The sequence below is a fragment of the Triplophysa dalaica genome, chromosome 24 (assembly GCF_015846415.1).
Source record: "Triplophysa dalaica isolate WHDGS20190420 chromosome 24, ASM1584641v1, whole genome shotgun sequence".
NCBI classification, from domain to species: Eukaryota; Metazoa; Chordata; class Actinopteri; order Cypriniformes; family Nemacheilidae; genus Triplophysa; species Triplophysa dalaica.
In genome coordinates, this window is record NC_079565.1 from 4,670,687 (window position 1) to 4,697,503 (window position 26,817).

Genomic DNA, 26,817 nt, shown 5'->3' on the forward strand with positions numbered 1-26,817 from the left:
ATAAGAGAATTCTGTCTGTACAGGCAGTCGTGTCGATTCAAACCTTATGAAATTCTTTGTTGCACGGAACACAAAAGGTGAAGGGTCTCTTATTTTGTATATAATAGAAGTCAATGTGGATTGGGGGTGTTAAGCTTTAGAATGACGAAAAATGTGTTTTAAAAGAGATACATATATTCTGTAAAGCATAGAAGTAAGTCATATTTGGCTCGACGGGAAGGTTAAATTGACAAAATTAGTATAATTGCGTGTACTGTCTCTTTAAGACTTCTAGATTAAAAAAAGCTTAGTTGCCTTTTTCAAGTTAGATTTCTGTTTATATTTTATTTCGTGATGCAGACAGCACAGTCATACTTCGGCTGACCTCGAGGTGAGGAATCTATTCTCTGCTTCTGAAACCATCATATTCCATAAACGAAAAAGGCATAATTTGCCACAAACCTACGGCTCATCTGCTGCGGACCCTGTCTGAATTTGGATAGCGTGATATCGATTGGCTACCTCGCAGCAGAGGCGGCCATCCAGTCATCATGTGTATGTGTGCGGTTTGCCATCGGTGCCGTTTGTCATCCGGCTTTTCCACCAGACCACACGCTTGAGCTCTTGTCAGCCAGCCAGAGATGCGTTTCTCCCCATCGCACTTATTAAACGAGATCGACTTAATAAGCTTGTCTTATGCTTTTAATGCAGATCAGATTCGAGATTTCGCTCCAGTCGCTGCTAGAGACGGGTTGCAGCTGGCATTGAGCGCCGGCAGCGGAACCGTGCACCATTTGCGCCATGCACATGTTATTGAGGCGTTGCGCTTGTTAAAAACAATGCTAATTAATTTCAAGAGCCCTGAGAACTTTGTAAAGCCAATGAAAATTATTGTTTATTATCATTGTTTATCTGTTATAGCAGCTGGTGTTGAAAAGTCATACAGTATATATCTTCCAAAATCTCATCAGCTTCTATTGGAAGCAGTGTGCGTACGATGGCATGTATTGGCCAAAGACAGAGCTGTGCATATGTGCCTTGGCGAAAAAACAATCCCAGAATGCCTTTTAGATGAGCGTTAGATGCAGAATAAAGTGAGAGAATTCATAATAAACGTTCTTCTAATTCATTTAACGCTGAAAAACATGAATACAATATTGTTTTAAGTAATTCATTATAGACTATTTAGACTCAATTTTTTTCCAATGTGCATGTATTATTCAGATATAATTTATTTTGTTTATTCAGCGTCAGGTTTAGGGGCGTTTCATCTACTAAAAATCATGTAGAATTCAACCAATCAGATGATGACTTCATCTGTGAAGGTGTTTTTAGTTCTATATTCCTTATGCGTCAGATGTTCATCCAACAGTCTGTGACATCTGAGGTCGAGACTATCTTTATCCGTGGAAAATGTTTCTATTCAGATCAGTGTTTGATTCAAAGTTTCAGTCAATTAGAGTGTTGCCTACGTGGGCAGCTCACCAGGTTTTGGAACAAAGCCGTAGACATCCATTTTCCATACCGCTTATTCTCTGTAGGGTAGTGCTGGAGCCTATCCCAGTATCCTTTAGACTAAACAGGGAAACACCATGGTCAGACTTTGCAAACAAACCGTAAATTCAATTCTTAGATTTGCTTGGAAACTTTAGAAGCTTTTCTTATATTACCATAATGTGTTTTTGAACCCCCACAAGTCCTTAATGAGGATTAAACAATGTCATATGCTCCCGCTAATGAGAATGTTTTTACACTTTTGCTTTGATTTCTCGGGCCTGAACAGTAATTGGGTTTAATGTTCATTTCAAACATTAGCTACAGCGAAACAGCTCTTCGGCCAGGAGAACAGTAACGCCAGCTCTCATATCCAATCTGCGGAAATCACAATGACACTGGACATTGCATATATTAGCCTCACCAGAGGCAAGTCGCCGTTTGAAGTGCGACTTCAAATAAATCACGGCCCGCTGGGTAAAGACTCGAGTGAGACTATAGTGTCTGACACAATTTATTAGACTTAAAAGAGACTAAAGAGCAGCTTTGTTCGCATTGACAAACCTATCTCTGAAATCGGAGAGAAAGTAAAACATGAGAACGCTAGTGGGCTTCCGTTAGAGGGGCAGTTTAGCCTAGCGACACAGAGATGAAGCATAAGGATTCATACACGCTAAATTTGACGAAATGTGAATCATAGAACCAGTGATTTAAATAATTAAATTATGTCAGAGCTTTCTCTAAAGATTTACCCCATGAGGATGATACCAACATTTCATTCGAAAGAACAGAGCAACATGTGGCAACATGAATGGTTGATGGTTTTTGGCCGTTCGCATTGTCGCAAAGCAAATTGATGACATTAATGATACGATACGGCTATGTTACAGGACAATAGCTTCAAGGAAATACAGTCATGATTTTTTTCCAAATGTTATTATCTTGTTTTATAGGAGATTTGATTCATTGGCGTTGTGATGACATAATAACTTGTTTATGCTTGCATGATAACATGCGTATATTATACAAATCTTATATAAGACCCGGAGATGAAATATGCAGTGGCCAGCTCATGAAGCCCAATCATTGTGCTATAAATTCAATAATATGGGTGCAGCAAATAAGTTCCTCAAGCACGTCTGGTGAAAGTTTCTCTTTCGATCGCTGTTTATCAGGCTTCGCAGATGGGAGGTGCTTGAAACCGATCATTTTCCCCTAAGCAGTGGCAGGCCTTTATTTTCTTACTCCTGGGCTCATATGGCTGGGCGCCAGAAGGATATGATCGCCTATTTTCTTCTGACAGACTGCCTATAGCAGCACAACATGGCTCTGAAGCATTTCATCGCTAACAAAAACGCCGATGCCAACGCAGGGTCATTTTAATCCAGTTTGCTGTCTGTGTTTTACTCCACTCGGCGGCCTGGCGCCCATGAACTGTGGACGACCAACCCGACAGGTAATTTCGGCCACCTGCAGCAGCTGAGCAATTTAATCCTGCTGACGTAATGTCTCGCATGCTGTCGACGTTTTTTTATCGGTGCGTGGTTTTTGCCTTTTGACAAAAAATAATATAATATAATTTTAATGTTGTGAATCTGATTCATCTTGTATTTGTACACTTGTACAAGATTAAGTGCAAGTTTACCTGCAATCAAAGCAGTTTACAAGTGTTAAGCCCTTTAATTTTAACATCAGGGTTGACTGATGTCTGAAAGATCACTCCCATACCTAAAATAAATATTTTACATGCACGTTTTGCATTTTCTTGTTTGAAATCACTGTATATTATAGTCATAAACCTATTGTCAACTTAGGGATGACAGCTGATAAAAATGAGTTTTAAAAATACCCCAAATCACTGGTAAAACCTTAGACCTGGCAACCCTGAACCTGAACATACATGTAATATACACTGTAACTGGATTATCTGAATTCTTTCTGTTTGGTGCATTACTATTGTTGTATGATGCAGTTATGATTCAAAATAATTTTCATCCGTTATTGTCGTTGACTTGATGACACATTAGGGATGTTTTTCAGACCCCATGTTCGTGCCAGTAAGGTTAAAATGAATATGATAAATAAGCACTTGGCACAAATTGCCTTTAACCTGAGCATTTTATTTCATTGAACCTTGTTGTAAAATAAGATCTTAATGTGAACATCCATAAATCTCCAAATATCGTTTGGCCTGCTGTTCTGCTGCCTGGGTGAACAGAAACAAACAGAGCAGATTTCTTCATAATGAGGCTTATTCATTTCATCATTACTGTTTCATAAGGCGTCACATAAAAAACTGTTTATAAGAATGAAACGGAAAATTGCTCACCCTAGAGTCAATTGAGATGAAATGCTGTGGCAAAAACAGGATTCTGAAATATTTGGTAAGTGCATGAAAAGGCTGAAATATTCTTTCTCTTGCATCATTTTTTTCCGTCATTCCAAATTGGCTGTTTTTCTAGTGTTCAAGTCTGTGTATTCTGCGATTCTGCAAGATCTAACAGGATGCTAATATTCAAACAAAAGAAGAGTTTCCATGACAACCATCTTTTCGTATTCTCCATAGCCTACACAGCGAACATTAAATGGGCCTGCATGAATGAGAAAAAGTTTCTTATTTGCGGATGCATCTGCATTCACAGGTAAAGCTTTTTTCTTTCAGTGTAGGCGATTTCAATGCTTTTGATGGAAGCTTCCCTGTCATTGGGTGCCAGTAAATGTGCTTTAAATGAGTATACCCTTACTATTTCTTTTCAGCACAATTGGAGAAATATTGAATAATCTTCACACAGCTGTTTTAGAAATTAAAATGACTGAATAGCATCTTTCTCACCACTGACAAACATAGTGCTATAATAACACAAGTGTGTTTCAGTAAGAGAGGCAGTTAAGCCTAGTGACAGAGAGATGAAGCATTAAACCGCCTACACGCTACAGTTAACTATAGCTGCATATGAGAATGCTGTGGATTACATGATTTCAATGAGGATGATGTTATGAGCGTAGAGGAAAAAAATATCTAGGGAGCTTTTGACCAATGAGAATCTTGTGTCAAGTTTTAAAAATCTACTTCGCTGTAATCTTTACTTCAATGAGACATATTTACAGACATGGGCATAATGAAATTGTTGTGTGGAAATTATTTTTCAAGTATATGTGCGATAGAAAAAACACTCTTAAGAAAAGTAGCTATAATGCCATAGAAGAGCTATTTTTGCTTCCACAAAGAACAATTCACTCAATGCATAAATCTAATGACCTATTTTAAGAATCACTACAAAGCACACTGTTTGTGAAACAGAAAGGTACTTTTGATGTTATAGGTTTTTATGGAACTATTGTATTTAGCCAAAAAGGGTCTTTTAACGGCTCATGAACGCTTCTTTTTTTTAAATGCAGGTTTAGAAAAACATCATTATTTTTATTTCTGGGGTTTAACACTTACCTCCGTGTTGTGTTTGATATTTTGAAACAGACAATATGTCTTAGCTGTACATCACAAACCATATTATCTTTAATATGTTTAAATTATGCACTTCTAAAAATTCAGTTTGCTTGTCTGGCTGCTCGGTTCTATAGACTTTGCGAGATAATAATCGCTGGTCCAGAAGCAGTTTCCTTTTTTTAATTTAATATGAATCGTATTTAATCTTATATATAATAAATTCTTAAAGAAATCCAATTAACAATTTGAGTCGGTTATAAATGTTGGTTGTATTTTTTTCCAAACGTTTGTTTAATGTTTAAAAATGATACAGACTGGACATGCATTGTTTACATCATCTGAAGAGGTCTATCAAGAACCTTAAACATCCACAGAAACTTTGTTCCACAAAAGTCGTGGAAACAGACTAGCTTAGACTATAAAAAGCTAAGAAAATGGTTCTTTATTGAACCTTTGACTGAAAGGTTCTTTGGGGAACCAAATATGGTTCTTTTATGGGATCACTGCAAAGAACCCTTGTCTATATTTATTTTTTAAAGTGATCAGTATATTGCTTCATGCCATTTTGTTTCAGGGATTGGTTAGATGTCAGATCTTAAATCGCTTTTGTCTTAAAGCAGCATGTTTGGTGCAACAAACACAGCGAAATATGAGATGGAGATGCATTGTTGCTTTCAAATACATGCATGTATTTACAACCCCGGGTCGGATTAGTGCAAACTGCAGACTCGGCAGAACAACGTGGTACCTCATGTTGCTGAGTGCTCGTTGATCCAAAGAAGCGGAGCTGGGATAAAAGCAATATGTTAATGTACCCTGTGTAAAAAATTGTGCGAGCTCAGTTTCCAGTGATGTTTACCTTACCTGACAACTGCGTTTACTCTCAATCACAAGATTTAGACTACACGTACAACCTAACAAGGATTAGATTGCTTTTCCTTTGGAACCAGGGAGAGATGAGCCTCTGTGATGGGCCTTTTTATCTTTCTTCCTGTAGGCCAATTTGTAGGCGGTAGCAAAACCAGGCTTAAAAGCTGCGGGCTGCGGGGTACAGCAGAGCGAACGAGTGAGAGGTGGATCTCCACCCCTGCGATGAGAGGGTGGGAGAGAGAAAAAGAATAGGCCAGAAGACCTCCCTCGGCTCTTTTGCACCTTTCTGTACCTCCCTTCTTTCTCGGGGTCCTCAGATTAGCTTTACGGACTAACGCAGGGCTCTCGCAGAAAAAATTGTCCTGTGTTTCTTCCAAAGGTTTATTTAAGAGGTAGTGTTAGCTGCCCGGCTGGCTTCGTCCGTAATGTTTGCACCCAGCTGAGGTAAGATTATTGGTCATTTGTGGCACCAGGGTTGGATTTCTAGGACTTTGAAGAATAGTTCATGAAATAATTATTATTTGATCATTAACTCACTCTCCTGTCATTCAAAACCTTTCTTCTGCAGAACAGAGAAGATATTTTGAAGAATGTTGGAAACCACACTGAATCCTATTGAGTTCCAAGACAAATTCGACATTTTTCTAAATATCTTTATGTGTTCCAAGGAAGTGTGGAATAACTTTTATTTAGTTTTTCTCCCTTTATTGTCAAGATTGTTTTGTAGCACCTTGTTTAACACTCTTTTTAACATGTTTTCTTGCCTAACAATTTGCCTTTTATTTTTTAAAATGGTACTAACTTTTTTAACATTGTGTTTTATTTTTTATATATATATATATATAAAATATATATAAATCCTGTTTTTATAGGTTATTTTACAATTTGCAATTTAATATACAAATAATATATTGTTTTTGTTAGTTTATATTAATTCACATTTTAACAGAAACTCTTTCAATGTTTTTGCTCCTGTGATATTTGAAAGATTTTCTTCTTAAAGTCTCCCTGTTTTTGTTACATTTTATTTATAGCTCATCATATTGCTATTCTGATGCAGGATCCCAAATATCAGTCCCAAATATCCACTGACCCCAAAACTGCCCTTGTTTCTTGCCTTTGCCTTTTCTTTCTCTGTACTAAGGAAACTTTTAACAGATTGGGAAATCTTTGCCATCCATCTTAACAGCTAAAGAAATGTGGTTGCATTGAGTTTGTTTGTTTATTTCATAACATACGTTGGTTTAAGCAGTTTTCCAACAGTTCTCCTTTATTTTCAGAAAATAAGATTACCTTTTCATTCAGGCTTGGGTCATTGATGTGTAAAATAAATGATACGAACTCTCACAGCTCCGGCTGCACATCTGTTATGTCGACGACAGAAAAGAAAGCGACAAACAAAAATAAAAAGAGAAATATTGTTTTCCGGGCTTGTCAGATCTTGGTACCCCGGTGTGTCCTAACACGAAGTTAATTATTGGAATGGTTCAGTAACTCACCGTGGCTTTGTATTCCTTACTCACCTAAAGTTGAATTGAAGGGAAGATTTAGAGCTGGCAGTCCTCCAACGATTCACTCTATCTCTCAGGTCCCTACATCAAACAGTGAGTATGCAGATCTCCAAACGCTGGAATATTTATGAAACATAGACTAGTGTCTCCCATTGAGAAGCTCTTTTACAGATGGAAGTAGATGGGTTTGGAGTTTTGGGATGTGATGTGATGTTGTCCTTGCTTAGCCATTCATAGAGCGATCTGTTCTGTTGCCTGAGGAAGCACCAACTGGCTTTCAAACTGAGGTCAAATGTAGATTTTAATGTAAGAAGAAATCCTCCAGTGGAAAATCACCATTTTGTTATAGAGAGGATTAGAGGTCAGGTTTTTGGCCGCTTGTCAAATGTAGGGAGATATGAGGTCAAATACCTGCAAATTGAATCAATGTTTTGACCCAGCTGTCTCAGAGATTTCAGATTGGTTAAAAGGCACAATGTTTATGACATAGAAACATTAATGTTTTGTTGTTCCAAACCGTTTTAAATTTCTTTGTTCTGCTGGACACATAGAAAGATATTTGTAAAACTGATTGACTACATCATTGACTACAATAGTAGGAAAAATTAAAATGGCAGTGAAGGGTGCCCTAGAACTATTTGCTTTCCAAAATTCTTCCAAATTCAACAAAAGAAAAAATGATAAAACTATTTTTCCTATGGTAGACAATGATGTCCCATAAATGTCAATTGCTAACATTTTTACAAATATCATGTGTTCATTCGAACAAAGCAATTTCTACAGGTTTGGAACAACTTGAGGGTGTGTAAATGACGACAGAATTTTCATTTTTGAGTGAAGTATCCCTTTAAGAATTAAGCATGTATAAAGTTTTGGTCTAAAATTAGAAAACAAGTGCTTTTTATGGCTGAAAATTAATATTTACAATAGCAACTCCCTTAAATGACAGCATTTTAAACAGCCGTTTTGAATTAATTTGAGCTTCCTCTGTAACAGTTTCATTTTATGAGAGCGCATGTCATAAAGTGTGAGTTTGCCTATACAATCTCAGCTTGACTATAAAGTCAATTCAAAATTTCGCCAAACAAACAAGAAGCAGTGCTGAAATTTAAATTATTATGCATCCGTCTGAGGAATCTTTTAGCCCTATTGAATGTTTGCGATAAAACACGTGCATTTCATCAATCCCCCCCCCAAAGAAATGCATGAACGCGACGACTGAAGAGAGACAAATTGGTCTGTAATTTAAGAGTATGAGGCCACAGGATATCTACTACAGGTACCTGTTCTCCAGACACTTCGGATCGAACTCTCTGACTCATTACTGGTCATTTAGAAACCGCACAACGCGATCGATGCAGCCATCAATTAGTCGATCTGTCAATTAGTTTCAGGGGAGAAAAAACAAGTGCACACTTTCCGATGCATCTAGTCAATCACCACCTGCCAACCGCCAAACTTCGATCCTTCTCGGTCTTCTACTACTAATTTAAGATCAGTCTGCAAAATCTGTTGTGCTGAAAGAAATTCTGACATGCACTTAAAGGCGTATGATAATTGTCTTATTCTGTTAGCTGGTAACCCAGTATCACACTTAGCGCCTCTCAGAACACTAGTCCTGCAGTAAATGTCACTTACTATTAGACACATAAAGATGTCAGCTGGATTGTAACCATCAGCAGGACAGTTTTTCTTTTAATATCCTAAATCCTAAAGCATACCAACGTACTCCTACATACACATACATGAACACACAGATCAGAGGCATGTTCAAGACATGGACATTGTTATATTTCCACGGCTGATGTAAATATGTGCAAGCCAAGCTCAGAAAACCTGATGCCAGCAACAGATGGAGGGCGGCTTGTAATTTCCTGGGCACAGCTATTGGAAATGCATGTCGTGCAGCTGCTGGCTACGCGGCGTGTCAAGAAAAACAACGTCTGGGTGTGTGTATGTGTGCATGAGGGAGAGAGAGAGAATGAGTGATCGAGAGACAGATAGAGAGAGAAGCGCCTGAGCCAGTGAATGATTGAACTGACAGAATCGAGAGCATGACACGATGGCAAATCCCAGAAGTTTTAAATCATTCGCCGTTAAGTGCCAGAGATAAATAAGTGATTAAGACTCCTCCAGTTGTGACTCCTTTAAGAGAGTCGCAAAATGGCCTCCCCAGCTCGAATAGGCTGCCTGTCACCAGCTGGCAGATGCCAGGCGGACGTTCCCGTTAGAGGACGGGGAAAGCGGCGGGGCCATGTTTCCACGACAGCAAACTGCGTGTGCGTGCATTTGCATGAGTCAGAAACTCTCTGGGGTATGTGGCATTCCTCTCCTCAATTAAATGCTTTCTCATTAGGTTAGGTGTAATTGCATCGTGGGTAATTTGAACTAGTCAGAATTGTGAACATTATTAGGGAGCGCAGTAATGGTGAACTAGGTGCCCCGGAATACAATTCGTGTCTGTGTTTTTGTGCTTGCGGGCAAAATCTGGGAAGATTTTATTCGGATGTAACAGGATTGCTTCTCTTTTTAACAGTCTGTTGACACTTGGCATTGATGTTGATTTAGGGATTGGATCTCAATGGGACAGTACTTCAAAATCCAGGTATAAATGCTAATGCATTTTGTTTTCTGACGCAGTTGCGCTGCAAATATATCAGTTTGGACCTGATTTATTAGACTTCATTTTTAGTCTACAGTAAAATGTTGTATTACATTAAAATGTCATCTCACGGATGCATTTCTAAAATAGGGCCTTGCATTCATATATACCATATTTTTTGTCTGTCAGAATGATAGAAACGGAATGATCTGTCCAAATCAGGAAATGTCAAAAATTATTTGGATGATGCAACCTCAAAAGCAATATGTAATCTTTTCTACGTGAATAAACCCAAGACACATTTGAATTCAAGATATACTTGCAGTTCAGCTGAACTAAAGAATAGAAATGATCTGAATATGAAACTGAATCATATTGATGGTCTGCGGGTCACACTGTCCATCTACAGTACGGTTGTAATATCTTCACATTTTTCTCTGTTGCACATTGGATTTCTGAATACAGATGCTTGGGCGCAGTTGTAGCCTCATATCTGAACAGTCATTGGCACTAGAAAATACGTTTCTGCAGCCAGAAAGTCCTTCAAACTTACAGGGTTCCAGAACCACATCCCACGGAATGCAATGATTTGACAAGATATTCTGTTTGTCTTCAATCTGAAACCAAATTACCCAGAATCCGTTACAAGGAATACTACTGTAACCATATTTTATGCAATGCATACTTTGAAAGTCAGATTTTCCAAAAATACATTTAAAACTCTTTTATCTGTTTGAATTAAACAATGAAATAAGCTAGAGCGGGACAGAATGGCTTTTTAGTCTTTCAGGCTGCCCTGCACAAGGCTGTCCAGGCTAAATTTTTGGTTTTATTTTGCGTATGACTGATTCCGTCTGAACGACAGGGGTTGAATGGATAAACGTTGAAATGACAGCCATAAGAAAACTGCAGCTGAATGTTGCATTAAAATAGCACGAAGAGCAGAACAGAAAGTCTTATTTCACTTTGACTTTCCTCCGCTCGATGGCAAGCCCTCGTTGTCTCACGAGCGTCTGTGTTTATCAGTGTTTAGCAGAGGAAGCCCACAGTGTTTGAGGTGGCGAAACGGCTGGGAAACTTCTAGAAACATAGTTACGGCGTTGGCGAAACTTCTGAAAACATTTATTAATCAGACTGTGTGTTGTAATGGGTGCTAATTCATATACTCTAAAATGATGAAGCCAGCTGGCTCTCATCACAGCTGCGATGAAGAGGTCTGGTTATTTCAGTCATCCGTTGGCATGAATACCGAGCCGCTTAAATACAAATCATGAACATGTTCTATTTTTATATTTAAGGATGGAGTGAAAGGTTGTTTTGGCTTCTTAAATGTTCATTTTCAGTTAAAGCCTTGGATTAGAGATTGGTGTCTTACAGAAATCATTTTCATTTCAAGTGACTTCTATCTTGTTTGTCCGATAAAGACGTGCTGATGGGTTTCTATGTGATCCAAGCTGGTAGACCACCTTAATTCAAAAAGGGACAAATCTACTAGAAGGTGGTCAAACCGGTTTTTGTTGGTTTTGCTGGTCAACCAGCCATTGACCATGAACCAGCTAGAATCCAGTTAAGCCTACTATGTTCAAAACCATCTTAACACACCAACAGAAATCACTGAAATGTTCTTAATCATTCTCCCATTTTATTAAATACTTTCTATGTCATTTCTACATGAACATCTTCTGAATCTCTATTCTGGATTTCTTTTACAGACATGTTGAGAACTGGTACGGTTTGCAGACGTTGAGGGTTGTGGACATGGAGCTGTACACTGGGCTTCAGAGACTGTAAGTGACGTAATGGGCACACCCTCTATTAGCACATCGCTAATCTCACTTAGCCACTGAACACTTCGATGGTTCGGCCATGATAACAAGCATACCAAAATAGCTTAAAACCCGCGATGTCACCACACTTCAAATCACCGAAAGTAGAATTCCCAAACATATTCCTTTTTGATGTGACATCTGCTAGCATGCTACCACGCCGAATTTATAGCGGCATCAAAATTCTTTCCTAGCCTCACATAAAAAGTTGCTCCCCCAGGCCTGCTTTAAAATGATCAAATAATGCCGCTGAAGTAGCCAGAAAATTTAATTATACCCCCTTACACCCTCCATCTGGTCAGGAGATGGAGGCTAACTCGCTTTACCTCGTCCAGTGAGCTGTGACCATACTTCAAACTGTCTCCTCTCCACCTGGCTCAACATAAGTAGGGCTTCCAGTTCCTCCTCCTTCACACGAACCCCTCCACCCACTTTCTTTCACAGCTCCGTCTGTTAATGAAGACCTAGAGCAATGATTAATAAGGTTCTCATTAGTTGTTAACTCCCATCCGCACAAAGCTACTTCCTACTTGTACTTTGACTTGAGGGGACATGGCAGTACCTGATCACAGTCTGCCAATTAAGAAAGACTGGTGGGCTGAGAAGGATGGTTTTTTTTTTCTCACAGTGAAGGTGTGGTCTTAAGCTAAGAGCTTGTGAAATGTCCTCCGGTCTTGGCCAGTGAATTAAAGAACTGCGTTTAAATGCATGTTAATAGAAATTAATGTAAAGCAAAACTTGCGCCGCTGGGTGTCATTCAAACTTGCAATCTAATACAGCCTGCAAGGTTTAAAAAAGGAAGTCATCGTGATTTTAAGTGCAAACAGGACTCATATTTATGTAAATTAAGCAAGCTTTGCAATGCACATGGACAAAAGATGTTGCCTCTTTAGCCCCATCTCTGTTTGAAACATAAAACTGCAGGTGACTTTAATGGTGTCGAGATGACATTTCCTGCAAAATTGTACCCGACAGCTAAAATTATTACTATTATTTACTGTTGTAAGTAAGTAAGGTAAGGTACACTTTTATAAAAATTAGTACGCAAGAAGCACAGCTACTTTTATATAAAACACCACGGATTGCACTATTTTATTTATGCATTTGGCAGACGCTTTTATCCAAAGCGACTTACATTGGATTATCCTATACATTTATACTTAGGTATCTGCGATACCCTGGGATTGAACCCACAACCTTGCATTGTTATTGCAATGCTCTTACAACTGAGCTACAGGAAAGCTAGTTATTCATCAAATAAGAGAAAGTATAATTTGGTATTTCCGGACACATGTTGTAGCAATTTCAAACAGACAGTGCATGCAAAGATACAAAGTTATCAGCTGGCAACATTTATTCGAAATCATTTTTGTTTTTAAAATGACGTTTGACTGTTCCATGACTTCAGATTGACAAAATGCAGGCAGTGCGAGGGAACCTCTTAAAAGCTCTTGTCTTTTAAATAAAGGACTAATTGAAGTTAATGGATCTTTTTCACAATCATTCCAGTCAGAATGAGATGATTATTCGTGTTTAGCATCGTGTTTCTTCTCCAACCTGATGCTAAAAAGCAATACGTTGATATATTCGCTCAGTCACGTGCCTGTGACGACAAGAGGCGAGGGTACTCGTGCAAATAAACATTTCAGGAAAAAATGTCTTCAATATACATAATTGATTCCAGCAGCCTGGGTAAATAACTCCGGGAGCAAGGATGCAGGCTCTTGATGATATTTTGCCCCTAATGGCATTCCTTGAGGAGAAAAGATAGATTGTATGAGAAGATTAGATGATGTTTTTCTCCCTTTACTTCCACATTTCCCCTTCTGACACCGCTGCTAGCCGGCTAGGCAATTAGCGGCCCGGTTAGCTCTTCGCCGCTGTCACATCCATTAAAAATGATGAACGTGAACTGGTGCTTCACACTCCTTTTAACCAGTTTACCTCCTCTTAGACCCACCATTTGCTTTAAATGAGGTCTTTTCATGATGTTTTAGGCTAATCAGAGCAACCTAGCGATGCATTTGACATTAGCATAACCTAATTGTTCTTTGCCACAGGTGGTTGATGCTTTTTGTGTAGTACATGTAGCATTATGGTTTCCATGGTTACAGTCTTGCATCGATTTCGCATATTTGACAGTGTTCCCTCTGAGCTGCGCACAGGCACGGCCGTGCACTTCTGGGGTTGCTTACTACACAGACAAAAACACAATTCGCTGTTGCGGGCGGCCTGAAAATTATGTGAAGATTTCTTGAATCAGGGGTAATTGAATGGGCAGCATTTCAACCGAGGACCTTTCGCATGTCTAGTGAAGTAAAGGAAGTAAAGCTGTGAGAAATATTGTGCAGTTAGACGTAGGTTTGATTAAAAAGTGAGATTTTGACAAAGTAATTGTATTTACAAAGAGTACAGAATATTTCTGATTTATTTTGACACTATGGAAGCCAACCAAGGTCATGCATTATTATTCATATTTTCCGTTTGTGTAAATAAATATAGTAATATATTTACATGTAAAAATGAAGCTCATCACAACAAAAAGAATTGAAAAATACTTATTACGCTAAGACTAAAGAACATTTTGATTAAAACAAAGTATGTTATATTATAGCATATTTAAGCAGATTTGGTCAAAGAGTCCTTTGCTTGCTTTTCTTTATTATTCAATCAAATTAATGCATTTTATTTCATTATTAAATACAACTTTAGTTTCCTGTTTAAATACATCATTGCGCTGGCACAATAAACTTTTGTCTAAAAAAAATGAAATAAAATTATATAAAAAATAAGATTAGGACTAACATCTTGTCAAATGACCCAAAACTGTACATCACCAAAGTGTACATCAATAAGAGTAGAGGGAACATTGGTCATAACAGCTACCGAACTTGAGAAAATGTCACGTCATTGTTTTTCTAAATAACTAAAACATGTTAATCATTTGTATTTCAGGAGCATTGTGAACTGCAACCTGAGTGTGATTCAGCCACGAGTGTTTGCTAAGAACCCCCACCTGCATTACATGTAAGTTCTGCGATCTTCTGATTAAACACCTCATTTCATAAGTTCATTGTTTTTTCCTTCAGGTTCATTGTTTTTTCCTTCAGAGCCATCCGCCGTCATACCGCTGAAGATAGATTGGGTTCTGCTGTTCATCCACAGCAGGCTGTAAATCTTCTTAAGTAGGCCGTGTTCAGCAAATGGGAACAATGCATTTTGTGTCTTTGGTTGCTGTTTCCTGTATCGTGGTTATACCCTCCTTACTCAAGAAATGCCCTGGCCTTCCATGCATAATTTACAATGATAGAGTTCTCTGCCGTTAATAAGGAGATTTGAGCATAGCCTGTTTAGAATAATGAAGGGCACACAATCGCATAACAGGTTTTTCGAATACGCAACGTGTTACTTGTCAAACTTAAAGCGTAATTTCCAAGTTGCATTTCAATTAGGAATAAAATTGTGTGCATACCATTTCTATTTACTGTGCTTAGTTTTTATACAGACAAATTTAATGCAAGAATCACACTTTTACACATTGTGAAAGTGAATTTGAGAAAATTTGAAGCATCCCAACATCGTTGCTGAGCACCTCCAGCAGCCGCTATATCTCAAACCGAACTTGCAAGCGGCCTCGCGAGTTTCTCTTAATCTCCGAAGGCCAACTATGCGAAAGGCTTGTTAACACATCATCATTGTCTGTAGTCATTTGACGGTTTTATAACGCTTGACCCAAATGACTTCTTTTGATAATTGGCTTATCCGCAGAATAAAGCGGCGACGCGCGCCTGTCGAAATTCCTACGAATTCCTCGTTCAGTCAGCAAATATCCTCCGTTATGAGTGCTGTATAAACAAAGGTTGTTTGAGGTAGGGCTGAGTCGCGTAGGGGGATAAAATGAAGAAACAAGAGAGGGAGGCCAAAAGATGATTTACTTAATGAATGCTCAATGGCACAAGTGTGACAGCTCTGTTATTTCCCAATTTCCTGCCGGGGAGCTGCAGAAAGGACATGGAATCGTGTACTGTCACCTCCACATAGCGCGCCCCAATTTCAGCTGTCCATCACTGCCTGCACATGCACTTCTTATTTTCTAGCTGTCATAAACCGACGCATATACGAATTGTGTTGGGGAATGTTTGAAAACTCATGTATTTGTCGGTACATATTTTCAGGGTAAAGACTTTAGGAGGTTGTGCTTGGAACACAATGTCAACCTTTGGGTAAGATGTGGACAGTAGTCTGAAAATATGCTGGTTTATAAGGGGCAATATACAGTGATTCTTTTGGGTGCGCTATCCCTTTAAATGTCCAGATACTTATTGGGGGACAAGTTCTGATTGGTCAATTTGAGCAAGACATTGGTATGTCTTTCTCTGAGCGCCCTTGGGCATTTATGAAGTGTCTTTGCATGTGATTAAGAGAGTTAGTGTCCTGCAGAATGTGACCCAGAAGGCTACAGTAATACCATGGACCTTCATGTGTGGTCCGTTGCCTCCACAGAGCTCTGACTTTTACGATTGAAAAAATCCCTGAGATTTTCGCTCATGACAAAGAAGCTGGTCAGGTCCCCAGAAAACAAAACGGTAGTGTTCTGATCCATGACCCCTGTTTTATGCCCCAAACATTAGATGCGGATGATTCATACATCAGCGCTTTATTCTCACAGGGAACTCAAGTTATGGCTCCGGCAGGACTGGGGATTTGAGTGATAATAAATGCATTTTTTCCACTTTTGGATCAATACACACAGTGACAGCTAGCAGAGGGAGACAGTTATGTTTTGTTAAATGAAAGTATCACTCTTCATCGATTAAATGTCAATGCTCAATGGTGTTTGTCGCAAAACTATAGTTGTAGGGATATTGGGTAGCTCTTAACTTTAGCTCTTTGTGACTTCCCTGAGGAAAAATAGGTTGATATTTGAGTTTGCAGTACAGTTGTGTTTCATTTAAGGATGAGCTTTTCACATGTTTCCCCTAAGATTGCTTAGGAGACAATGAGTGAGTTTACATGCACAAAATAGACGGATATGTATCAAAAAATTGCTTATAATAGAAACCTGTTTGCACACGTTTACATGCATGTCAATAAATCGGCTAGGCAGAAAACGCCGTTTACATGGACATTTGAGACTTGCCAAATGTGCAGTGATGTCACCATAAAGTCCGTATAGTAATTAAAAATGTGACGGGAAATGGGTTATATTCTGTATTTTTGTATCTCTTCTCGTGTCCGCAGTACCTGCACATGCAACAATAGTTTTTCATTTAGCCATTTCTACATCAACTGCATGATTCGAGAGCAGACTTTTATGCGTCCTGCGCTAAATAAAAATCCACTCAGCACCGCAAAAACTCAAACAGACTTGACCCTTGCTTAATTCTATATGAAAGCGTGCTGCCTGTTATGTGTTATTGTTGTTTTGTGCATGCAATTCAGTTTATAACCATCACCAGTTCACACTGGAATCAGATGTTGGCCACATTCGAAAAATAGTGTGAACAGCCGAACAACATATCTGATCTGAGCAAATAATCGAAATTGAGCATGAAGGCTTGCAGTGTGAACGTAGCCTAAGATCTCCTCTGAAACTCTAATGGAGACATTAGTTAAAGCATTACTTATTGAATTATGTAGATCGAAAATCTTGCGCAATACCAACACAAACTTGTATTCATTAGATAAATCCAGTGTTGACTTTGTGGCATAGATTCTAGTGAATCTTCGACCCTTGCGGTAAGAATCGCTCTGTTAAAAGTGCTGTTGCTGCATGTTTGTTCCTTGTTTTTCGTATACCCGGCCGCTGAAGGAAATTTGTTTTCAGCCCACTTTAGATAAAAGACAAAGAAATCAATACAAGAGGCTACTGCTTTCAACCGGCTTTGGTCTACCTGCTTTGTGAAGTGAGGCATTCGCTTTCATGTGTCTACTGGCCATGTGTGCTGAAATGAAAGGTTGCCGTATGGGTTTCTGGAGGAGAGTCCTTTTTCATTGGGTGAGATGAGAGAGGACACAATATGTCTTCAGGAACGGTTGTAAGTTGTAAAGGTTATTCCTGTGAGGAATGGCAGTGAAGACCAGAGACTAACTCATTAAACCCACCTGCTTCTCACCGCCTCCCCCACACCGAAATGTCACTAACACGCAGTCTTCAAAGAGACGTTGCTTTTATATGGATAGTTTGAAGGTGGTGTTCATTTTTCGTTTTAGTCACAGTATTTGTTTTAAAAGAGGAATTTAAGCAACATTTTAGTCCATATTTTAATTGATGATAAGTTGCACATTTTGACTAGCACGGACCTTCACGTAAAATGTGGGTAGGTGACAAATATACAAATATTTAACGTAAAAATTAAGCAAAATTCTCTCTTATGCTATTTTAAAGTATAGATAGAATATAAATAGAAAGTATAAAAATAGAAATAGAAATAGAAAACAAATAAAAATAATATATTATAATCAGTGTGTTTTCATTTTTTTCTATTTGACAGAGGACACACAAACAGTTTTTTTGTCAACTACCCATGTTCTCTCTGATGGACTGCTGTAATATAGATTTATAATATTTTATGATTTGTTGTATGTCATAATTAAATATCTACTTTGCTTTTTTAATTTTCGAATTGTTTTAACAAACCTAATTTACAGTTTTGCTTTAAGTGCATCAGCAGTACTATTTTCGTAAACAATATCCATTATTGAAATATGGGGTGTCACAACATTCAATTTTCATCACTCTGTTATTGTGGCAATATTGATAATTATTGATAACGGCGATAATCACAATAACGATGTCATCACAGTATTTACCATAATTTTTTTAGAAAAGAAATAAATAAAGCCGTCGAAAGCAAAATTACATATTGTTATGTAGAAAGATTGCAAAATTACAATACGTTTAGAATAAACACGATATCACGGTAATTGTCAAAACTGGTATATTGTATACCCCTAACTGTAGTCATAACATTTTTCTATAACAACCATTTTCATGTCGCTTGGTTTCTATTCCAGCCCTGTCGCGTCAGATAGCTCCGTACATTAATCACCAAATATGATCTGATTGGCTGTTATTGTGCCGCATTGCGCAAACTTTTGCCTTCAGCGTGAACAGATAAATTGCTTATTGCTGAAACCTACCATGTCGTGCCTGGTTCGGACATGCTGTAACGCTGCTTGTAGGATCTTTTTTGGCACTCCTCTCCAACCCTAGTTGTTCAGCCTCATGCCAGTTTCCCTTGAACTTTCTCTTTATCACCATTTTTTATTTTTTCAAGCTTGGTCTTTCTCTACAAACTGTCACTGGTAGACTCTTCCTCTGCTTCTCCCTCTCTTTCCTATTGTTCTTTTTCCGGCCTCGCCATGCAAACCTTGTGTTTTAATCTTTTTCCGTCGCTCTCTCTCCCCCTCTATCCATCCTTCACTCTATCTTTGTTTCTAAGATGGCATTATTTATTCATGCCACTGTCGCTGCTGTTTTATTCCCCTCACAACGGGAGAAAGGCGCTAAAACGGCTTACATCTTTGCCTTCTCAGTGAAAGGACTCCAAAATGAGCCTTTGACTTTGTGGTTAGTCAGTCAGCCGTGTTTCCATCCCTGAAACGAATCGGGACGCTCATCAGCAATGGAGAGACGAAGCATCGTCTCCGTGGACTTTGAAGGCCCCGATGCCCCACCGAGAGCTTTATTTGGCTCGATGAAAGTTTGATGCCTTTTTCTTTTGCTCATTGAAATGTGAATCTGATATTAAGGATGATGCCTGTTTGTGATTTCGGAGAGGTGTGTGAAATGCGGGCTTAAGCTTTGGACTGACTAATTGCGTTTCCGCAAGGTGTTATTTGCATTATTGCATTATTCATTTGCGACAGGTGTGATCTGAAGCTAAAGGACATGATTCGCTAAAGGTAAATCTGAAGTCGTGATTATGGTACAAATTGAGTTGATAACACTTTGGCAGAAGATTTTATTTGGTTTAAAATAAGTAGCAAAGAATGCTGATATTCCTCATTTTCATGTTAATCATTGCATCAAATATTATAAATGAATCTCAACATATTGTTAAGTGTTACAAGTAAATCAGCTCAGAATCTAGCGTTCCTAAACTAGTATGCGATGTCTCTTTTTGAAGTCGGTTCTAATGAGTTCCCAAAAAGGTTAAAAATGCAGAGGTTTCAGGCAGAAGTTACATCATATTTTGGCCTACGGGATTTCACATCGTTCTATTCATCTCATTTTACTTTCCATTACGAGCCCATGAATCCTGGCAATGAGACCATCACTCATAATGACCCATGATGCATTGCAATTCCACATCACAAACTTTTGAAAGACAGTCCCCTTAAGACCCAGCGCAGCCGAGCGGCACAGACAAAGTCAGTTGTCTATAGAGGTCATAAAGTTCTATTCTTTTGAATATGTGCGGTACTCACTGTCCCCAAATCTCGTATCTTCTGCAATCACTGCGCCTGTCATTTTCTCTCTTGCTGTGTCTTTCTCTGTGTCTCTGGCTATCAATCTTCGCTATTTTATGTCCTTTCCTTCTCTTTATCTTCCCCGCGCTCATTTTGTCCATTTGAGCTATCCAGACCACAGGTTTCAATGGCGGTTGGCACTGTAGTTCCTCCAAAGGTGGTTCCAAAATAACATCCTCCAATCCGATTTACACAATTGTCTGGATGTGGGGGGCTTTCTCAGTTTGGTGAGAACTTCCGTGTTGTGAATATTTTGATGTTTAAATGTCGCAGGATATGGTTCAACCTGATCTATCGACTGTCGGAGATAAGACAGAATGCACACATGTGAAATGAAATGACGGGTTAGTGCAGAGATCAGCCATCCGTCGCTGGTAGAGATGGGAGGGTTACTGGGCGGCCTTTAGCCAGATTTCATCCCGACTCGGAACAAGCTGTTGTGTGTGTGGTGGAGAGGCCCTGAGCTGTGGGTGGCGAGAGGTCTGCTGTGGGTTTGTAGCGCGCTGTGCCAGGCGCATTTGTTCCTCTTCAGAGGGAAATTGAGATTTTGCCGCTGTAATACCACAACAGCTCTAATGCATCATTCACACAGTCATTCACATCCTCATTTTAAAAAAGCTGAAGTTAAACACTAATGTTTATGACAGTGATGGTTTAATATGTGTTAAAAGCTTGTGCTTTTTCCATTAGTCTTCTTCTCTAAATCCGTATAAACTGTTTTGAGGTGATGGCCAAGATTAAGCCCCCTTCCCTGTGTGAAAGAGATCTATAGTTTGGGATCTCTTCTTATGAGCACATACAATTTTAAAATAAAAGTCTGTGGGTTGTACATAACTTGTCAGCTAATTTTTCTTTTCTTGCTGATCTCATTCAGGCTATCAGATTAGCAAAAACAATAATTACCGATAACAGGACTATGTTTTATGACCACTCTTACATTTTAAAAAACAGATTATCAGTCTTTTTATGTTTGAGATTATTTATTTTAAGGATAGCCCTTACGTATGTCATTTACTCACCTCTCCCTCGAGTTGTTCCCAACCTGTAAATATGTCTTTGTACAAGCGTTCTTCCAAATATCTCTCCATGTTCATCAGACAAAGAAATGTAGACAGATTTTAAATCCCTTGAGGGTGGGTAAAGTAAGACTCTTGGTTTTTTTTTGGTCTTTATAACAGACCATTTGGTAATCGATTAGTCACATCATCACCTATTGTTCAATTTCCTTTATGTGTCTTGTGGCACCAGACGGATATATATACAGTATATATATATATTTTAATGCCCTGTTTATATTGTATCCATTGTTGGTTAATATTAAAAACAAGCCCTTTGTGGCAACTTTCCCACATAAGAAGCACTCTTCCTCATAGCCTAACTCAAGCCGAGGCATCAATGTCATTTCTCCGTGGGGAGATGTCCTCATGCAGCGGGATAAAAGCTCTCCCTGGCATACACGAGAACAGGTCTGCACCATAAGAGGGCCAACTAATTGGCTTCTTTGTAAGATATGTGTCAAAAGAAGAGGTTTCCTTTTTTTGATATCCAGGGGTTCTGCCATGGTTCCTCTTAAACATGTTAGAAGGAAATGTGGTAAGAGAGAGAGAGAGAGATCATGTTGAATTTACAAGCAAGGTCTTATAGTAGCTGATTTATAGGCTTATTAGATGAATAGATCACGAAAAATGAAATTTCTCATTGTTTATTATTATTCAAACACCATTTTTTTATACAACACACAATTTAATTAAGTAACCTGATTATTATTAATGACTTCTAAATAATAACTATTATACATTTTGACCGGTAGTGTTTGTAATGTGTTTTGAAAATGAAAAGCTATCACAAACTCGCCCTCTTGTCATCTGTTTGACTTTCTTTCTTCTACAGAACAGAAAAGAAGATATTTTGAAGAATGTCGGTAACCAAATAAACGCCGGTACCCATTCACTTCTATCGAATAGACAAATAACCAATGCAAGTGCAAGGTTGCCGACATTCTACAAAATATCTTCTTTTGAGTTCTGAGAAAGAAAGCATATCTACAGATATTACCTAAAGAATTACTCATTTTCAATCCACACATCACTAAATGTAGCAGGGTTTTCCATATTTTATCTCTTCTGTAGTAATCTTAGTTTCACGTTATACCTGATTAATGGCTTGAAACTACTATCACTACTAACCACTATCATCAGTCCACCATTCATCACGCACATCACACCTGACACGCCATTCTCGCCTTTTATGAAACATGAAACGGCGTCCGTTTGTCTAATGTGTGTTTTTCCACTAAAATAGATTGAGGGCTAAATGATGGAGCGGCATGATTGCCGATTAAAGCTGTCAATCAAACGGTGAGAATGGTACTTGTGGGGATGGGGTCTGACCCTTGCTGTCCACGGCTGTCAGTCTGGATGCTGAAATTGTGAAAACCGCTGTATTGACTTGCAGTGCATGTGGTTGTGCATCTTCACTTAATTCTTTTGTTTTTTTGTGTTCTTAATGACACATTTTCACTTTATCGGACCTTGTGGCGAAAAAACGACAATTTATTTGCACAATTTTTAAAAAGGTCATGCTAGGTAGCCCCGCCCACAGTCAAATCGAATTGGTCTTTCCAAATGACACACACACAGAACAAAAGCTCCTATCTTAAAACACCTTCCTTGTACTATACCATCATGAAGCCACTGACCTCTTACATTCTTTTTCGATAGAAGTGGCTCACGGTATCAGCTGGGCTAATGGGCTGCGATGCTCAGATGAGCCGGGCACAGCCTGTGCTCTCCCCTGGGAGGCCACGCCAACCCTGCTGACACTATTCGGATCAATAACTCCGTTGCAGAACCCTGTGCTGTCCGCTGAGCTGTTACCTCCCGCAAACCAATCCTGGGGAATGGCAGCGTGCACCTTTTATTTTTACAGCCCCCTTTTCAGACATCCGTATAATCTGTCGGAGAGAAACAGCAACGGTATGGGAGGTATGCAGAGGGAGAAGGAGCTTCACAACGTGGTTTGAATAAATGATCCAAAGAAATGATGATGGAGGAAAAGAGAGTGGCAGGGTGATGGAGAGAATTGGGAGTCATGAAAGAGAGAGCGAGAGATGCATATACATACAAACATAGACTCGTGTCAGAAGAACTGACAGCTCTGTGTACACAAAAATCGCTGTTTGTGCGTGCTTGTTTGCTCCTGTGAGTCTACCGAGTTCAGTATGCACAATCCGCGTTTGTTTGGTGCCGGGGCGGAAAGTCAAATACTCCTCTTCCCCATTTGCATCATCATTGTAAACCATGTGTATTCATTTGGTAAATAGACTATGACAGTCTGAGGAAGTTAATGAAAAAATATAAGGCGCAAAACTTATATGGCAGCGCGTCTGCCTGACAAAACTGTGAAAGTGTGTTTAGCATTTTTCATTTGTGGTAGAATTGTGTTTTTCAAAAATCCTAGTATAGTTCGAATTTCTTGTTTTTTTCTACTGTTAAAAGTGCACCAAAATATTTTAACTTATTAATTGTGACCTCTCTAGCGCCATCTCTGTTCAAAATATGAAATTGCAGGTTACACACTTTTTTGATCCGCTTTTAAATGACGTCACAACATGACATGATGAAATCATCAGCTGAACTTATTGTGTATCCCTTGCACGAACACTTTTTCGTTTGCTTAGTTTTACCTGCAAGAAGTAACGTTATCACAGCTTTTAAGACCAAAGACAAACGCAAGTACCAGTCGAGGCCAACCATGCCAAGTGGAACAGTCAGATCCAAGACCAGCGTCCCTGCTGGTTTATGCTCTTAGGAAAATGATATTTAGCTCCTACCAGGTTATGAATATAATACTTCATTATAATTCCACATTCCCACAAGGGCACTGCAGCCCTTGGAAAGCAAAGCTCAGTATTTTGATGATGGACCAAGTTTGCCAGGTGCACCTCAAATGCACAACACGCTTGCCCGCGCTATAATTAAATCTGTTCTGCTAATGATCTCATTATAACACACAGAAAGTTAAAAAAAGAGCTACAACGCTTTCATTAAGTAATGGCATGATGGAGTGAAGAACTTTGGCAGGGCACTGCAGGCCCTTCTTGATCCCCGGGGCCCTGTTTCAGATCTTTTCCTCAACCGGCAGCCCATAAGGCCATCGTTGGACGAATGTTTTAGTTTAAATCTGGAAAAGAAAAACAAAAACTCTCAGTTGTTCTGTTTCTCACTTTTTGTAGCTTTTTCTGGCGCTCGCTTTTGCTCCGCGTTCCACTTCTAATCCATTTTCATACAGACAAAAAGCATGAAGTATCCGCTGGTTAAGTAGGCTTATCTTTCAAAACATGTTTTGGTTCGGTTGAAAAAAAGAGAAGAGGAAAAGGGCGGGGGACAAAATGGAGTATTAGGTCAGGACAGCGTGCTCCTGTGTTCGCCGTTGTACACGCTTGGATGAAACCTTTGTCTAGAAATTTATTAATATACACTGTATGGAGAAGATAGCGGGTGGTGCTATTCTGAGAAGATCTCTTCACCAGGTTGAAGGGGTGCTTGCTAGTTAGGCTCGCTAATAAGTTGTTACGTAAAAGTGGTCCCTAAATAGTTTTCTAGAGAACTTAGCAAGAGCTGTAGCTTGACCTTGAGTGGTAGGTCAAGTGGGTGGTTATGGTGTTGGAGACAAGCTCTTTTGAAGTACTTTTTGGATAATACTGTGAATTTACATGATGGTCTTGATGTTAGATGCTAGCAGTGTGTTTTTTCTGGATAAGCTGGATGACCATAGTCATGTCATTCCAAACCTGTATGGCTTTCTTTCTTCTACGGAACACAAACCAAGATATTTTGAAGAACGTTGGCAAGCAAACCACATTAGCCTCCATTGACTTCCACTGTATAGACAAAGACATTTCTCAACATGTGTTATTTCGTGTTCCACAGAAGAAAAGATTCATGTACAAGTTTGCATGAACCACCCCAGTGAGAGTCACTTACCATTCAACACAACACATCTTGACCAGCAATGTTGTTTTGTTTCAGCAGGGTTGTTGGATGTATAATCTATGTTGCACTCGTATTGAAGAAGTGGTTGCCAAAACCAACACTGGCAGCTCACCGTCAGCGTTGTAGGTGTGCTACGAATAGATTTTCCCGATGTTGTCGTTGGCACTGCGCCATAGGATCGTCACGCGTGCCAGTTTCAAGGTACCATCTGTGCTTGCCGCACAGGATGCCTCGGCTCGAAAACAGTACAAGATGGCCCCTGTTTCCTCCAATGCGTGCCCAGACCATCAAGACGGCATGGCTGCTGTTTTCCCCTCCAGCCCGTTGCCATGGTCGTAAAGCATCTACAAAACACCACGGGGGCCACTTGGCAGCGTGTTACTGCTTCATGTCATCGAAGGTATCACGGCCATTAAAGTTGCTTTCATTCGGGAGGGGGGTTTAGCAAATCGCTATCTAACCAAGTGCACCAGTGAATATACAGAGCTGCTTAATGAGTGCATGAGAACATTCTGCGTGATGTTGTGATGCCTGAACGCTTTCCTCAGCGTGTCTGTGAACCAACCCAACTATTTAATGACCTCAATCAACTGTGAATGGCATGCTTTGAAATTCCTGGTTTTAATAGAATGGGCGGACCGTAGGCCAGTAAAGAGCTGTTTATGCAAGTCACTGTTGTGTTGTGACAGATCGTTCGGCAAATTGGTCTTGGTGTGAAATAAATAAGTGATTATAGAGAAATAAAGGTTTGAATGTGTGTGCTTGGATGATGAGGGTCATTGCAGGTAGAGCAATAGTGGCGAATGAGATGTTAAGTGCCATATGGTGCTTTTTTGGCGTGTAGTGGATGAAGGACTTCATATTCGTCTCTTAGGACAAAAAACCGCACGCCGAATGGTTTCCAGATTCAACCCTCATGATGGTGTCAGATGTGGCATGCCATGTGTGAATGTCCATATCGCTAGGTTTATTTACAACCCATTCGCTCGTCTCAGACAGCAGGGCTTTCAGTCTTGGACCAGTCCCGTGTCACGTGCAGTTAGTCTAGGGTGTGAGATTTTAAGGGAGGTCACGGAAGCGACAACTCGTTTTTTGCACTAGTTGAAGCCACCTGCCTGGATGACGTATGTCACACAAAATCGAGTCTCACGGGACAGGAACATGTGTGAATGGATCCTCAGGCCAAACGTGTGACCTTCTTGGGGCTTCATGATAATCCCACTTTCAACAGGATGAGAATAAACCCATCGTTTTTATCCTGAATTGATGTACTTTAAGAAAATGTAAGTTTTGATTGCTTTTGTGTCTTATGAATGTGAATTTTGTCAATGTTTTAAGCTTCACTAGGGTATAAATATTCTTGAGGCTAACATTCATAAACAAACCCAAAAAACTTTAATTAAAAATAAATGGATACACATAATAAATTATAATTTTACTTTAATCTTGATCAATTAGCTTTTGATCAATTTGTTAAAAAATACATTTGAAGAAATGTAATAAATTATCTGTAACTTTGATCAATTAACTTCAATTTTGATCAATTAAATAAATGTTGACACAACTTGAACTCAAATTAAATAACTGTTCATACATTTGATAAATGATAATTTACCAAAAA

At 39.1% G+C, this 26,817-nt stretch overlaps 1 protein-coding gene across 2 annotated transcripts in view; it reads left to right on the forward strand.

The window, feature by feature from the left end:
• Positions 1-26,817, forward strand: part of ntrk3a (neurotrophic tyrosine kinase, receptor, type 3a) — a 159,689-nt gene that overhangs the window by 17,937 nt on the left and 114,935 nt on the right. For both annotated transcript variants that reach the window (XM_056740254.1, XM_056740255.1), the window contains exons 2-3: positions 11,614-11,688; positions 14,683-14,754. In XM_056740254.1, coding sequence (XP_056596232.1) covers positions 11,614-11,688; positions 14,683-14,754 — 147 coding nt within the window. The remainder of the gene's footprint in view (positions 1-11,613; positions 11,689-14,682; positions 14,755-26,817) is intronic.